The 17512-nt window shown below is 41.2% G+C and overlaps 1 protein-coding gene across 1 annotated transcript in view; it reads left to right on the top strand.

Annotated features, from left to right (window-relative positions):
- Nucleotides 1–17512, top strand: part of LOC139023013 (attractin-like protein 1) — a 203572-nt gene that overhangs the window by 54764 nt on the left and 131296 nt on the right. Inside the window, exons 6-8 of the mRNA XM_070434987.1 lie at nt 6918–7012; nt 7215–7293; nt 9097–9254. Coding sequence (XP_070291088.1) covers nt 6918–7012; nt 7215–7293; nt 9097–9254 — 332 coding nt within the window. The remainder of the gene's footprint in view (nt 1–6917; nt 7013–7214; nt 7294–9096; nt 9255–17512) is intronic.

Here is a 17512-nt window from a genome sequence, read left to right as displayed (position 1 = left end):
TGTTGCCAGCAGCGCAGCTGCAGTCACCAATGCTCTGGATAACATAAAGACAGCACAACCAGCTCTGCTAGGGCGAGTAAAATAGTCAGTGAGCTGTTTTTCCTCCATTTGTGTCTGGAAGTAGCTAGCCAACGTTAGCCAGTTAGCTTGGGTGCTTGACTGCTGTTGTTAGGTCAGAACGTTCCGAGAGGGAAGTGCTCTGAATTTATTAACAGACAATCTGACAACTCTGAGTTTACAAATGCCCAAAGTGCACTCTGAGCACACTCTGGCACTCCAGATTGAATTCACGAACACACCCGTAGTATTACATTTACATTTAAGTCATTTAGCAGACGCTCTTATCCAGAGCGACTTACAAATTGGTGCATTCACCTTATGATATCCAGTGGAACAACCACTTTACAATAGTGCATCTAACTCTTTTAGTATAAACCAGCCTTTAGTCTTGAAATCTTTGGTTGTTTAGTACATGGCCTCACATGTGAATCCTTAAAGAGCTGGATGGGGCTAAAGCGTAAGAGAGTGTGAATGATGCTGTATGGGTGTAGACAAAGAAGAGCTCTCCAGTAGGTGTACCAAAACATTCAAGGGACATTTTCTCAAAAGTGAGGTTACAACTTTCAAAACAGAATTACTTTCCCATTGTTCCTCAACTGTAGTGTATGATATACCATTTTCTAGCTCTGAGTCTCTACTTGTATCCAATGTAATWAAAAAAWWWWAAAAAACACAATTTCACAAATATCATCGCCATTGAGCTAGTTCTCATAGTAGCAGTAAACAGCACCAAGTGATATGAGAGATGTGAAAGGGAATGGAGTTACAGCCTCTCTATCCAATCGTAGCAGTAGGATCACGTTAAAACACGCCCATTTCTCGACAGATAGCTGAACTATCCAAATGATTTGTTTTGAATTTCTTCCTGGCAGCTGAGTTTGTTTTTCTTCCTGATCACAGAAACCACAATCTCAAACCAACAGCAGTGCCTATATGATATCCTTCCATACTGGTGTGACATGCTGGAGTAATGCTTCTATGCAAATGTTGTTGATCAGTAGGCTAATATATGCATTCACCTGTATTGTGAGTAGGCCTATGCCATCTTAATTTACCCAGTTTATCAAGAGATTAACCATTCAAATAAAAGTATTACCGTAGATTTGTAAAAACAGTCCAATTCATTTTGAGTGAAAAAAAATGATGCATTAATGTGTACATGGCTGTCTCTGGGAAATGTTGTCTGAAAGATTCTCAAATTCAATGATATTGAATTATCAGCCTAAAATATCGGACACCGGCATACCTTGACCCCCAAAAATTGGCCCTAAAAAATCCATGTCGATCGTTCTTTAATTCAGATTTCACAGTGGACATGGAGGATGAATAACAGCTGTATTTGAGGTCTGTGAGAAGGTGTGACTGATTTTAATCCTAACAGGCAGAGTCATCAGCAAAGCCCACCTGTTGACCAACCTTCCCAAGTTCTCCCATGTCACCCCGCTCCTCTGCACACTCTACTGGCTTCTAGTCGAAGCTCGCATCCACTACAAGACCATGGTACTTGCCCACGAAGCAGCAGGAGGAACTGCCCATTCCTACCTTCAGACTATGCTCAAACCCTACACCCCAACCTGAGCACTCCGTTCTGCCACCTCTGGTCTCTTGGCCCTCCCACCCTCCCGAAAATGTCTGAAACCCTATCTCTTCAAAGAGTAACTTAAATAATCCTCAAATGCCTTTCGTGAACGAACACTCGTGCTTGACCTTTTTTTCCCTCGCACTAGTTGTGCAATTTTACATCTACATCTAATTACATCTTCGGTGCAGTTTTTCTCAAGGTCAGAAATGCACAACTTGTTGTCTTATGTAAATAAAATTGGAGCTGCTGGTCAGGTCTGTTTCACTGTCTATGCTATAGGATAGAGAGCTATCACCTCAGCTGTTCACCCCATGGTAGTGGGCAAATGGACATCGTCAAATCAAAACCCAACCTTAATTTACCTGTTATGATGCACAGATTTTCCAATTTCCATTTTAGACAAGACTGACTATGACAAAAATGATCCTATTGACACTTTGTAGTCAATTGTGACACTAGAATAACTGTTTCTGACTTGAATCGATGCCACAAAGGTAATTTTCCAAGTGATTTGTTGCTTTTTAAAGGCAGTTACTCTTTAAAGGGTTATGTAGGATCAAAAGTTTAGCCCCACTTAAATGCTACTTAGATGGATACCCAATGGCATAACCATGGCTTTGATGTATGCCCAATATGTCATAGTCAATCAAGATTCAAAGCTTTTATCATGTTGTTTTGCTAAATCATGAGTCCAGCCCTGCCTTTCCTAGAAGCACTGCCAGTGCGGATTTGTTGGACATGTAGGATATGCAGACGTGTGGGATGTGTAAGCTGGGATGTGAATGGGTAGGTTATAGAGACTAATTGTGCCAATTATGCCTAGTGAATCAGGGCGACTGAAGTGTAGCGCACACACCGCCCTCTCTTTGAGTGGATTGATGTTTACTTTGCAGGCTCATTACATGCTAATTATTTAACCATCCGCTAATGTCAGTTGTGACAAGGCAGAACTGTGGAGCTATCAAGCACAATGACACTAATAATGATAGTGACAGTAATGATGATGAAGCATTACATTTTATTAATGGAGATATTGCTACTGTACGCCTACTACTACTTCTACTAATACTTCTACAATTACTGTATGGCTTTACTATGTACTTATTCTACTACTACTACTACTACTACTACTTAGGAAGTATTAGCATTAGTCTAATTACTATCACTGGAGGCTGGTCTAGTTCATTGTGCTGTTGGAGGACCAGTACTGTGGTTCAGCTCAGATGACTTCCTACCAGAATGTAATCATGGCTGATTCTAATGAGGAAGCTGGTCGTCAGTATCTGACCAGGCTGGTGTGGTAATGAGTTGCCCTCACAGTGGAGCAGTGTCAGCTAGCAGGCCCTAATGAAGGAGCCACCAAGTGTGTCCCACCAGCCACATCACCTGCCATTACCAGCCTTTACCCTCAAGCCTCTTATCATGAGAGGATCAGACACCCTGTACTGACACATAAACACTATCTAACTGGCACTCTGCACTGACGCCTAAACACTATCTGACTGGCACTCTGCACTGGCGCGTAAACCCTATCTGACAGGCACTCTGCCCAGACGCCAAACCAATGTCAGATAGAGATATTCTCCCCAGACCCAAGCACGGAACCTTCTCTGTGTTGATCGTCTCTACTTGCCAAATTAGACTGTGGTCTGTAGACTATGGTCTGTCCGACTGAGGGAACTATCGCCACGTGAACTCATCCTAGTCATTCTGAGCATACAATTGACTTCTACAATAAATGTCTGAACATTATCAGACAAGCTGAGTGCTACCATCAGACAAGCTGAGTGCTACCATCAGACAAGCTGAGTGCTACCATCAGACAAGCTGAGTGCTACCATCAGACAAGCTGAGTGCTACCATCAGACAAGCTGAGTGCTACCATCAGACAGACAAGCTGAGTGCTACCATCAGAAGCCCATATTCATAGCTATGCCTCCATTATTACAAGTGTCACTTTACCTGGAGGCCCAGAATAATCAAGGACACCACTTCTTCTGAGCCAGTGTTCTGAAAGTAAAGTCTCAATGGTGTCCTTTTTGAAAATTCATTTTTCAGTGATTTTATATAATAATAATAATAATAATAATAATATATGCCAATTAGAAGGTGCTTTTATCCAAAGCGACGAACAGTCATGCATGCTTACATTTTGTATGGGTGTATCCGKGAATCAAACCCACTATCCTGGCACTGTAAACTCTAAGCTCTACTAACAGAGCCATACAGTACCATCTTGACCTTTAAGAAAAGTATTTTAACTTAAATATATTGCTTTACCCCTGTACTATCAGGCTGTACATTCTGTTCTTAGTCTTTGAAGAGTGTTTCAAATGCAAGGTAATGAATAGTAACAGGCACTGGATGAAATCTCCAAGTGGATCCTGTATAGCAGATGTTGAATGAGGCTTCATTCAACTCATTGGACTGATCAGTTCATATCATTGATTGCCCAGAGAGTGCACATACCTGGCTTCCTAGGTCTGATCAAAAGGCATGAAGCAGGCTTCTGAATATGAAATGACTTTACAGGTGAGATTTTGCTCTTTTTCATTTTTTTGTTTCAGATGCTGAATAATTACACATTATGCTAATGCCATGACTCATTTATGAAAACTTTTAAAACAGATGGATTTCCTTTTAGTCTTGTGCGGCTCATTTGATGCTTACCTTTCTTTATTTAATTATCTTTGTAAGGTAAAATTTGTCCCCAACGAACATGTTCACATGCATGTAATGTATGCATGTCATTTAGATTATCCAAGGTAAATAGTTTAATTATTTTGCTGATGTCAGTTTTAATTTGCACACTGAGCTTTTGCACCACAGTGGATAATATTATATCAGGCGTGAAATCTAACATATTGAAACGTGTAGAAAATKATTGTGCAATTTGACAAGATTTCCACTTTTCATAATGTCATTAATTGTCTTCTCTGCGAAGTCACACTCTTCTTCTGGATAACACACACTCTCTCATTACCACAGAAACAGCCAGGGTTCTGAGTGGGCACTGCATTGCTCTAAATAACATTAATACGCACAATGCTGGCTCCAAACACCCCAGAAATTCTCTGCTTTTAATTTCCCTGGACTTCTGTGTCCCCTTTACAGAGCATGTGGAACTTTCTGAAGTTTACTGACGACCCTTATGGGATAAACAACACACAGCAATGTGTGTGCCCGGAGCGGGAGGGAGAGAGAGACACACATCGGCTTTGATCTGATATCTGCTAATTCCGTGACGGCTAAACAAAACCAACTATTTGTCAAACATAATTTCCTTTCGTCTTGCTAAGGCTTGAAATATGTGTTCTGAAAGGATGTCAAATTAAGTATTCTCTGAACTCTGCAGGAGTGTTTTTTTGTCAAGTTAGAACGATGACAAACAATTGTTTGTTCTCCTGGTGCGTAAACACATTCATGGCTGATTTAACATCAGTTCATAGAAGCCGTGAAATGGGGGAGTGAATGGCACAGTGTGAGCTTCTGAGGCAGAGACGTGTAGCGTATTCAGCTGTCATTGACAAGTTATGAAGATGGCATTCCCTATTAGGGAGTGGGATTTGGTTGTGATGGCCAGTGTGTGTATAGCACAGGAGGCTGGTGAGGGGAGGATGGCTCATAATAATGACTGGAATGAAGTGAATGTAATGGTATCAAACACACAAGGAAACCATTCCATTCCAGCCATTACTATGAGCCCATCCTCCCCAATTACGGTGCCACCAGCCACCTGTGGTATATAGGCCTTGCTTTTACCCAGTCCACAAGGACAGTATCCCTGCTGTTTTCTAATGCTCCCTGACACTGAATTGATCAGTTCATAGCGTTGACTGCCCATAGAGTGCACATACCTGGCTTCCTAGGTCTGATCAAAAGGCATGAAGGAAACCTGCAGGCTCAGCAACCCTTTGAGGACCTGAGTTCAGTTGTGCACCCCCTGGTTGAACCTGAAATCCTCTAAAGAGTTAATAACCGTGATCTGAAGGGTTAACAGTGAAACGTCCTGCTGAGCATATTGACATTCCACTAGAGACCGTCTCTCACATGGCTCCTCCTAGACACTACCCTCCGAATCAAGGGCTTTCTTCTGAATGGAATCAGACAAGGTGACCTTTCTAGATTCCTGCTGAGGTACAGATGTTAAATGTTCCAAATCCCCGCATTACACCCCACTGTGGCTCGTACTATGAAGCCCTGTCATTGAATAGGACAAACGTTTATAAAAATAGAACTGGCATTGAATCCCATTGAATATTTTCTATACTGAACATAAATGTAAACGCAAAATGTGTTGGTCCCATGTTTCATGAGCTGAATAAAATATCCCCAAAATGTTCTATATGCACAGAAAGGTTATTTCTCTCAAATGTTGTGCACACATTTGTTTACATCCCTGTTAGTGAGCATTTATCCTTTTCCAAGATAGTCCATCCATCTGACAGGTGTGGCATATCAAAAAGCTGATTAAACAGCATGATCATTACACAGGTGCACCTTGTACTGGGGACAATAAAAGGCCACTCTAAATTGTGCAGTTTTGTCACACAACACAATGCCACAGATGTCTCAAGTTTTGAGCGAGTGTGCAATTGGCATGCTGACTGGAGGAAGGTCCACCAGAGCTGTTCCTGGAGAATTTAATGTTAATTTCTCTACCATAAGCCGCCTCTAACGTCGTTTTAGAGAATCTGGCAGTACGTCCAACCGGCCTCACAACCGCASACCACGTGTAACCACGCCAGCCTAGGACCTCCACATCCGGCTTCTTCACCTGCAGGATTGTCTGACCAGCCACCCGGACAGCTGATGAAACTGAGGAGTATTTCTGTCTGTAATAAAGCCCTTTTGTGGAGAAAAACGTATTCTGATTGGCTGGGCCTAGCTCCCCAGTGGGTGGGCCTATGCCCTCCCAGGCCCACCCTTGGCTGTGYCCCTGCCCAGTCGTGTAATCCATAGATTAGGGCCTAATGAATTTATTCCAATTGACTGCCTTACATGAACTAAAACTTAGTAAAATCATTGAAATTGTTGCATGTTGCGTTTTATATTTTTGTTCAGTATGTTAGTGGTACACTCATGTCATATAGATCTTCCTCTACTCTTGTTTGTGCTGATTGAAACACTGCATTATTGATATGAAAATGAAGGTAGTCACATGCACTTGTGGTCTGTTTCTTGGGTAACTCTCCCGGCTGGGGTTCTTCAGACTGTGTCCCTGCACTTTAAGAAGACGGTCCCTGATCTGCTGTTTGTCTCTCTGTCCCTGCAGATAACCTGCTGATTGACTACCAGTTCACCTTCAGCCTTCTCCAGGAGGATGACCACCACTACACCGCCATCAACTTCATGGCCACTCCTGAACAGGTCAGCCAGTCACCACACAGAGGTCTCAGACACCATGGGCCCGAGGGATGGGTCTCATGTAGCCTTTCTGTTATGTATTTTATGCATCTATTTTGCTGTAAAACAGAGAACCCACATTAGCATAATTCCAAGTCATTCCAAACCAACACTATGATGTGTTGAATACGTGTGTTTGACCTCCTTTTGTGTTCATATTTTACAGAGCAACAAGAACTTGGACATGTCGATCAATGCATCCAACAACTTCAACCTCAACATCACCTGGTCTATTGGATCAACAGGTAACTTGTCTTGTTAGATCGCCATTTGCCATAGAGTGGATCAATATGTGCCATAGTGACTGTTTATTTGACAACATGTTGAGGGCTTGCCCTCTCATTTGATTCTATTGTCCACCTTTGCTACACTCACTACGGTCTACGACAGATATCCCCCACTCAGCGTCAGACAGCGTACATCCCCTGCGCTACAGAATCCAATGTAGGAAGTTATACTGTATTATTCACCTAGGATGGGAAAGAAACTCATATAATCTCTGTTTGTCATCTTTTCCAGAGGGATTGGTACTTTTTTTGTTCTGGTCCGTGTCCCTCATTAGACAAGAATGTCTGTAGGGGAATGCTCCTCTTGACAAATGTAGGGGAGATAGTTTTTAATTATGGCATTGGTATTTTTTTGTGTTTTTGTGTGATTTCAATTAAGATACAACTTTGCCCAGACTGTACCGGGCCCAGATTTTTGTTTTTTACTTGATTTGAGAGGAAACTTCAGGGCTTGAATATATGTGCAGAGCAATTACAGTGAGTGTGTTATGTCACTGATAAATTGGTTGGGGTCATCTTTTATTAAAGCTGTCMCAAAGTCTGRCCTGTTAATGCAGTATTCTAGATAACGTCTTCATTTTGGACCACTTATGGACCACATATAAATGCATGTCTGTTTTTTTTAAGAAAGTAGATTTCCACTCTCCTTATATTTTCAAGCTTTTTTTGGACAGCTCAAAAATTTCAAGGGGATACATAGTTGAAGATGGGAGAAAGTTGGGTCCACTCAGGGATTGTGTTGTGGGGAAGAGTGTTACAAATTGTACATGCATCTACAGTATAATGTATGCTCTGAAACTGTCATTGTACTGGGCTCACTCTAGACTCACTATATTTGTGAATGCCAGTGGTGGATAAAGTACTCAATATATGCCAATTAGAAGTACTCTGTCATACTTAAGTAAAAGTAAAGATAACTTAATAGAAAATGACTCAAGTAACAGTGAAAGTCACCCAGTAAAATACTACTTCAGTAAAAGTCTAAAAGTATTTGGTTTTAAATGTACTTAAGTATCAAAAGTAAATGGAACTTCTAAAATGTACTAAAGTATCAAAAGTAAAAGTATAAACCATTTCAAATTCCGTATATTAAGCAAACCAGACGGAACAATTTTWTTTWTTTWTTTTTATTGACGGATAGCCAGGGGCACACTCCAACACTCAGACATAATTTACAAACGAAGCATTTGTGTTTAGTGAGTCCGCCAGATCAGAGGCAGTAGGGATGACCAGGGATGTTCTCTTGATAAGTGTGTGATTTCGACCATTTCCTGTCAAAATGTAACGAGTACTTTTGGGTGTCAGGCAAAATGTATGGAGTAAAAAGTACATTATTTTCTTTAGGAATGTAGTGAAGTAAAAGTAAAAGTTGACAAAAATATAAAAAGTAAGGTACAGATACCCCAAAAAACGACTTAAGTAGGGCTTTAAAGTATTTTTACTTAAGTACTTTACACCACTGGTGAATGCCACTTTTCTCTGTACTTTTTTTTGACACTCGCTGGCTAATCTGTTTTCTATAACGCCACTAGCCTGCCTAATCTGTATTCTCAAACGTCACTAGCCTGGCTAATCTGTCTTCTCTTTCGACTGTCATCATGAAACTCAGTTTTTGTTCGACTGGCACAACTGTCACAGCAGTACCTATCCCCAATCACACATACCAATACCTATATGTGTGATTTGACTATCACCAACTGTACTATCGTCTCAGTATCCTTCCTTTGACGTCTTACACTATGACCCACCTCTCACCCCCAGCTGGCACCATCTCTGGCGAAGAGGTACCCATTGTGTCCAAGACCAATATCCAGGAACACAGAGACAGCTTCTCCTGTGAGAAGTTCAACTTCCGGGTCAACTCCAACATCACCTTCTATGTCTATGTCAGCAACTTCTCCTGGCCAATCAAGATCCAGGTAAGGTTCTGTCAGTAGTGATCTAACCAACCACAACTACGTTGCATCCCCACCCAGTGAGATACTTTAAATGAGGTATGAAAAAAATAACATTTATTTAACAACTTGAATGGGTTGTCAGAGGGTTACTGTTTCCAATGGGGTAATAGCCCTATGTCTTGAATGGGAATTATTGGTTCCATCGATATATTAAGTGATTGTAGTTAATCAGATTGAATAGAACTGTAATAATGTGAACAACTGAAGGCCTTGCTGATTGCAGACACAGCGGGACCCTCATTACCCCTCTGTTCTTATAGCAATGGTTAAGCAACACAGGGAACACACTACCATTATAATGACTTTGTATTATTCATTGTTGTTTTTCTAAATGAGCAGAAAATGAATTTTGATCTTTTGGTAGAATGTTCCACTTTCTAGGAAGACAATTACAGGACCTTWGTATTCACACCCGTTGACTTCTTCCACACTTTGTTGTTACAACCTGAATATTTATTACATKKAGATTTTGTGTCACTGGCCTACACACAATACCCCATAATGACAGTGGAATTATGTTTTTAGACATTTTTACAAATTAATAAAAAATGAAAAGCTTAAATGTCTTGAGTCAATAAGTATTCAACCCCTTTGTTATGGCAAGCATAAATAAATGCAGGAGTAACATTTGCTTAACAAGTCACATAATTTGCATGGACTTTTAACATGATTTATGAATGACTACCTCATCTTTGTACCCCACACATACAATTATCTGTAATGTCCCTCAGTCAAGCAATGAATTTCAAACACAGATTCAACCACAAAAACTAGGGAGGTTTTCCATTGCCTTGCAAAGAAGGGCACCTAATGATAGATGGGTAAAATAAACAGACATTGAATATCCCTTTGAGCATGGTGAAGTTATTAATTACACTTTGGATGGTGTGTTAATACACACAGTCACTACAAATGTACAGGTGTCCTTCCTAAATCAGTTAYMGGAGAGGAAGGAAACTGCTCAGGGATTTCACCATGAGGCCAATGGTGACTTTAAAACAGTTAGTTTAATGGCTGTGATAGGAGAAAACTGAGGATTGATCAACAACATTTGAGTTACTCCATAATACTAACCTAAATGACAGAGCGAACAGAAGGAAGCCTGTACAGAATAAAATATTCCAAAACATGCATCCTGTTTGCAACAAGGCACCAAATACGAAGGTTCACCTATTCCTCGACTGAATAACTGCATACAATTACAATGACTCAGTATAGAGGAATTATTTGATTAACACTATTAAATGGATTGTTGTGTACTTTTGGAAACGCCTATTGTATTTCTCATACAGTGCATTCAGAAAGTATTCAGACCCCTTGACCCTCTACAACTTGATTGGAGTCCACCTGTGGTAAATTCTATTGATTGGACATGATTTGGAAAGACACACACCTGTCTATATAAAGTCCTACAGTTGACAGTGTATGTCAGAGCAAAAACCAAACCATGAGGTTGAAGGAATTGTCCGTAGAGCTCCGAGACAGGATTGTGTCGAGGCACAGATCTGGGGAAGGGTACCAAAAGATTTCTGCAGCATTGAAGGTCCCCAAGAACACTCTGGCCTCCATTTTTAAATGGAAGACGTTTTGGAACCACCAAGTCTCTTCCTAGAGCAGCCGCCCGGCCAAACTGACCAATCGGGGGAGAAGGGCCTTGGTCGGGGAGGTGACGAACAACCCGATGGTCACTCTGACAGAACTCCAGAGTTCCTCATTGGAGATGGGAGAACCTTCCAGAAGGACAACCATCTCTGCAGCACTCCACCAATCAGGCCTTTTATGGTAGCGTGGCCAGACGGAAGCCACTCCTCAGTAAAAGGAACATGACAACCCACTTGGAGTTTGCCAAAAGGCACCCAAAGGACCATTAGACCATGAGAAACAATATTCACTGTACAGAGAGATCCTTGATGAAAACCTGCTCCAGAGTGCTTAGGACCTCAGATTGGGGCGACGGTTCACTTTCCAACAGGACAAGGACCTTAAGCAAGTATCGAAGACAACGCAGGAATGGCTTCGGGACAAGTCTCTGAATGTCCTGAAAGTGGGATTTCAGAAATTGCTTTGAGAAACTTCAGAGCCCGGATTTGAATCTCTGGAGAAACCTGAAAATTGCTGTGCAGCGATGCTCCCTATCCAACCTGACCGAGCTTGAGAGGATCTGCAGAGAAGAGTGGGGGAAACTCCCCAAATACAGATGTGTAAGCTTGTAGCGTCATATTCAAAAAGGTTCGAGGCTGTAMTTGCTGCCAAAGGTGTTTCAACAAAGTACTGAGTAAAGGGTCTGACTACCTATGTAAATGTGATATTTCAGTTTATTTTTTTAAACATTTTATTTTCTAAAAAACAGTTTTTGCTTTGTCATTATKGGGTATTGTGTGTAGGTTGATGGGAAAAAAATATATCCATTTTCCAATAAGACTGTAACATAGCAAAATGCAGAAAAAAATCAAAGGGTCTGAATACTTTTAGAATGCACTGTATGTACACAGTGAATAATTCCCCCCTCCAAAAATATATATTGCAGGGTTTTATACTTCCTGCAATGGATTTGATCGGTTCATAGGAATGTTCAGAAACAATATCTGTTTTAAACAATATGTCTCTACAGAATATATAAATATGTTAAATGTCTCTAGAACTCTCGGTGTGTGTCTTTTTAAGGCGTAAAACCTTGATAGAACGACATTGAGCATAAATTATAATGAAACGTGTTTGGCAAAAATATCATCTTTAATGATCCCTGAGTTTTGCAGTGTCACCATCAATTATTTAGGATTGCCTTAAAACTGAGACAGCCGTACAAAATATTCATGGTTCAATCTTATGAACCATAAAATTGAAGTAGACTTTGGCAGTGATATTTTAAGATGACTGTCACACGCAATGTTGTGATTAAACGGACTGAAATCTGATTGAATGAACTGACTGCAAACAGCGTGCCTAGTTAATTGACACTGAGATCCACTCTAATAGTCCTGAGCAAAAAGAAAGAAAGAAAGATGGTGGTACAGGATATGCTAGACATATGTTGCAATGAAATATCTCAGAGGAGTAGAGCTACACATCTGGGACAGTTGCACACTCCGAAGCTCATACAGTATTTGGGATTCCTTTCCTAGTCTCCACTGCTTTTCTGGGTAAGGACTGGCACAATTACCGTACAACCGCGTAACCGACGGTTATGGATGAATACAGTCATGAAAATAAATAACCGTCATAACCGTTTTGCTATTCGGCCAATTACAGTTATTCCATGACCATCACAGCATAGCATCAGCTGGCCTTAGATGCAGCAATCAAACAAATTAACATTATTAGAGGAGAACCTCCAATATCAAATACAGGCAAGTTGAAGGTGCTCTGGTAGGATTCCAATATGAATGCAGTTGATTGCAGAGTGTCCTGCGGCTTGTGTTTAGGTCATCCGTCCATCGATCGGGGCTCATATGTATTTCCCATTAATGATGTTTTATCAGAGCGCTATTTAGATGTGATGGTAACGTGAGATGTTAATTATCATGATGAGCCCTATCCCACAGAGGTATATAGAGCCGTCTCAGCCGCAACTCTGTCGTCAGTAACACGAGACCAGGCCCGGCCGTTCTATTGACCTCGGTGGCTTCCGATACAGACACGGTAATGATGAGGAATTGCCCAGAGGATTCCTAATGGCCAGTCTCAATCATGCTCTAAAGTTTGGTTTAGGATGTAATGTGTATACGATTTTTATCAAATCTAGTGATGGCTCACTATCAGCATCTGTYCTTTCAGCTAACTGAGTGACTCGTGTGTTGAGAAGAAACTCGTTGGATTTTAAATCCAAAATGAGATGCAGTTTTTCCAGGTTTCTGTAGCTATTGTTATGTAAAGACTCTTTCAGGCCAGTCATATTGTGAGCTTTATTCTGGGATGTGCAGGCCAGGTCAGGCTAGCTGTGTCCTCTTCAGAGTGTGTCAGATGGAGGCAGAGATGTGTTGCTCTGCGGCCTTGGCTTTCTGATGCTGACGAGAGAGAGATTACTATCACCACCAAGACTATGATCAGTATACATCATCCCTGTCCTCTCCTCCGCTCTCTCTTTCACATCCATTCTGAAAGGTTTTTACTTGTTCTCCCCCCAAAAAAATCTCATTCACGGATACACACAGAATAACACACTCTCTGAATTGAATTAACCCATTTGAATTTCTATTTGTTTCCTGGACAAAAATAAGGGATTGAATATCGTCTATAGTTTCAAAATCTGGTCTGTGAGATGTAGGGCTGTGGCAGTCATTACATTTTGTCAGCCRGTAACTGTCATGCAAATAACTGCCGGTGTCATGGTAATTGATTGTTAATTAACAGAAACCCGTTAAGCATCTCCGGCTTCCACATGTAGCCTACTTTTTAGTCTAATAAATCCATTTAATATAGCCTACACCATCATAATAGATCCGTAACTAGTCTATTTCAGAAAAACTGAAGAGTATATTTGATGATTAGAAAAAAATTGCATGAAAGGCCTGTGCTCATCTGTTTCTTGCGCAGGCGGCACACACTTCATCAGTCTCTCATTCACAATTTGACAAGCACTTGATAATATTCTCACCCATCAGACTATTGTCAATTTAATCTGGTCTTTACATACAGTGCCTTCAGAAAGTATTCACAATCCTTGACTTTTCCCCCCCAAAAATGGTCTTATAGCCTGAATTTAAAATGGATTAAGTTGGGATTTTGTTTCACTGGCCTACACACAATACCCCATAATGTCAAAGTGGAATTATGTTYTTTTGAAATGTTTGAAAATTAATAAAAAATGTGTTAATAAGTATACAACCGCTTTGTTCTGACAAGCCTAAATAAGTTCAGGAGTAAAAATGGCCAAACAAGTCACATAAATTGTATGGACTCGCTCTGTGTGCAATAATAGTGTTTAACATGTTTTTTGAATGACTACCTCATATCTGTACCCCACACAAACTATTATCTGTAAGGTCCCTCAGTTGAGCAGTGCATTTCAAATACAGATTCAACCACAATGACCAGGGAGGTTTTCCAATGCCTCGTAAAGAAGGGCACCTATTGGTAGATGGGAAAAAGAAAAAAGAACAGACGTTGAATATCCCTTTAATTACACTTTGGATGATGTATCAATACACCCAGTCACTACAGAGATACAGGCGTCCTTCCTAACTCAGTTGCCAGAGAGGAAGAAAACCGCTCAGGGATTTCACCATGAGGCCAATGTTGACGTTAAATGGCTGTGATAGGAGAAAACTGAGGATGGTTCAACAACATTGTTGTTACTCCAAATCAAATGTATTTATATAGCCCTTCTTACATCAGCTGATWTCTCAAAGTGCTGTACTCCACAATATTAACCTAAATCAGTGAAATTGAGGAAGCCTGTACAGAAAAAATGTTGTTCCAAAACCATGCATCCTGTTTGCATCAAAGCAGTAAAGTAAAACTACAAAAAATGTGGCAAAGAAATGTACTTTTTGTCCTGAATACAAAGTGTTATGTTTGGSACAAATCCAACACAACACATTACAGAGTACCACTCTTCATATTTTCAAGCATGGTGGTGGCTGCATCATGTTATGGGTATCCTTTTCATCGGCAAGGACTATGTAGTTTTTTAGGATAAAAATAAACAAAATATAGCTAAGCACAGGCAAAATCCTAGAGGAAAACCTGGTTCAGTAGGACAATAACCTAAAACACAAGGCCAAATATACACTGGAGTTTCTTACCAAGACGATATTGAATGTTCTTGAGTGGCCTACTTATGACCATCAGCGGCATCAGAGCGCAGTTTTGGAGAAGCCTAGTTACCGTGACTCAACGGTCACATGTAATTTGACTTGGGACTGCTGGTGTAGCGGTAATACGGTCACCATAACAGCCCTAGTTAGGCAGTCTACCTAAGAAACTTAGATCCTGGTTTTCTACYAGCATTGTACACAAACATTTTAAAGAGCGACTGCCTCTAATGAGCAACAGAAAAACATGTGCCAATCGGTGTTTTCAGTGGCTCTTTAAACCTTCCCCCACATACAATGTGTGTCTTAGACATGTCTATATCTCTAGAAGCCATTCGAAATGTCTTTGCTTCTCTGTCCTCCACAGAATTCTACATGTATTGTTATGGTAGTCTGCATGTAAACAAGCCCACTGACGCCCTTCTCCTATAGGAGGACCTAGATTGACCGTGACCATTTCAGTCCTCGCTAACAGTGCCAGTGTAGTCGCGTGCTCTTGTACCTGACGTGATGTTATTCACTGTGGCATTGAGACTGGGTGTAAGGATGGTCCTCCTCCTTCCCCCGGTCTTGGTCTGATTTTTAGCACAACCACCATCCCAGATGACCCTCTGAGCTGTCCAGCACACTGCTTGAATGACTGAGAGCCGTGTCTCACTGTCTGACTCTAATGGACCGTCTCAGTGGTGACAATGACCGAGGGCTTGTCACACATTCCCCACTAAGCGATGGCTCTCTGTCTCTTTCACTCACGCATACTTTTTCCATCCACTTCACAGAACTTAATCAGATCTGAAAGGGACAACCTCCTAATTAAACACTCTTAAACACAAGGAATATGAAGTCCCTAAATGTGACAGATGTCTGTGTAGTGCTGTCACTTTCTCTCCACGAACATCTAGAGGAAGAGGGACAGCTAGGATATGTGTGGATGTGTGCTATACTTGTTATCTTTATACTTGGTGTATATTGACATGTTTCATAAGATTATATATTTGTTTACATACATACGTGTTTGTAAATAAGCATGTTTTTCACTTTCCTGTTTGCATGCCGTGCTCTAGTCCTCTACCTCCTCACAAATGACATGTTATTATTCATAATTCCAATTAGCGTACAGTCATGAGGACAATTCACTGTGGTTTCCATGGGATACATTAGCACACCATTTCTGTGATGTATCGCCGAGCTGTAGCGGGAAGTATTTCTGGCCCATTGCTCTTAGGGGGTAAAAGACTACACCGGATGGATGATGGACGCCCAGTCCCACCTCCCCCCTCGCTGTTAGTGTGAGTATGCCCCCTGTAGCTGAATGACATCACCCCTGCTCTGAGGGCTGGTTGGAGGGCAGAGTGAGCGCTGCTGATTGTTTGTCCTCGTAGAACAGATTTTGATTGAATCTGTCACGGTGACCTCGCACCTTCTTCCCGACTCAGTTTTTTTCTACCATGTTATCACACTTTACCAAAATTTTTCCCTTTTTTTTTTTTTTTTTTTTTTTTTGGGGGGTCTGCTTTGTAGACCCAGGAGATGATACCTCTACTAGTCAAGGCAGTATGAAATTCTTTGTCACACATTTTATTGGGACATAGCACCCTCCTTTCTTTCTCTGTTTCTCTCTCTCTCATTGCCTGTCCTACAAAGTCTTCTATCATTTGAACGTTGTACTGTACTTGTTACCTTCCTGCATTTATTGCTCTGTATTTTATGTTTTAACTTTTTTTAATTAACAGAAGAAAGAGTTCTCTGACCAATTCTTATTTCTCAGCAGAACTACTCTAATTTTCTATATGATTAGTTTGGTGTGAGTGACGATATACTTGTCAGGATGAGCTCAGTATACTCAGCAAACTGACACCCCGAACTTCTCATGTATAGCACATTTCCTCAAACTCCCCCCTGCACCTCCAGAGTGTATCCAGTTTGTCTGTTTAATGAAGGCTGTGAGTGTGAAGTCCTGCCCCTATCCATCACCTACCCAGCCAGCCTGCCACCACACAGTAACAAAAGCTGTATGAATCCTGCCTTCTCATCGATTCTCCTCTTCCCACTGACTCCTGCGTGGCCAGGCCTAATTCGGCTGATTAAATGGGTTTCGGTGAGGCGGCCATGTTGTTTCCCCCACTCTGGGCACACGATTGGTCCGTGATTAGATTTTCTCGCAACACAGAGTCACTTATTTACCCTTTCAGCGGACATCATTAAATAGAATGCCTTTCATAATGTAATTGCTGACAGGCACTGTGCGGTGTACCTTAGTAGCCGCTCGCCATCCGACGATGGTAGTAACAAAGTGTCCTTTATTGGATAAAAGGGAAATTGAAACGGCACATACAACATAGCACAATCTGTATCTGATGATAGAGATCCTCTTTCCTATGGATGTAAGAGGAGAGGCCAGGTTAAGTGCTGCCTGTTTAAAGATACGGGAAATGGAGATAATAGCTGCTGATTGGGGGTTCAAGT

The sequence above is a fragment of the Salvelinus sp. IW2-2015 genome, linkage group LG25, assembly GCF_002910315.2.
Source record: "Salvelinus sp. IW2-2015 linkage group LG25, ASM291031v2, whole genome shotgun sequence".
NCBI classification, from domain to species: Eukaryota; Metazoa; Chordata; class Actinopteri; order Salmoniformes; family Salmonidae; genus Salvelinus; species Salvelinus sp. IW2-2015.
This window is presented reverse-complemented; position numbering and strand designations above follow the sequence as displayed.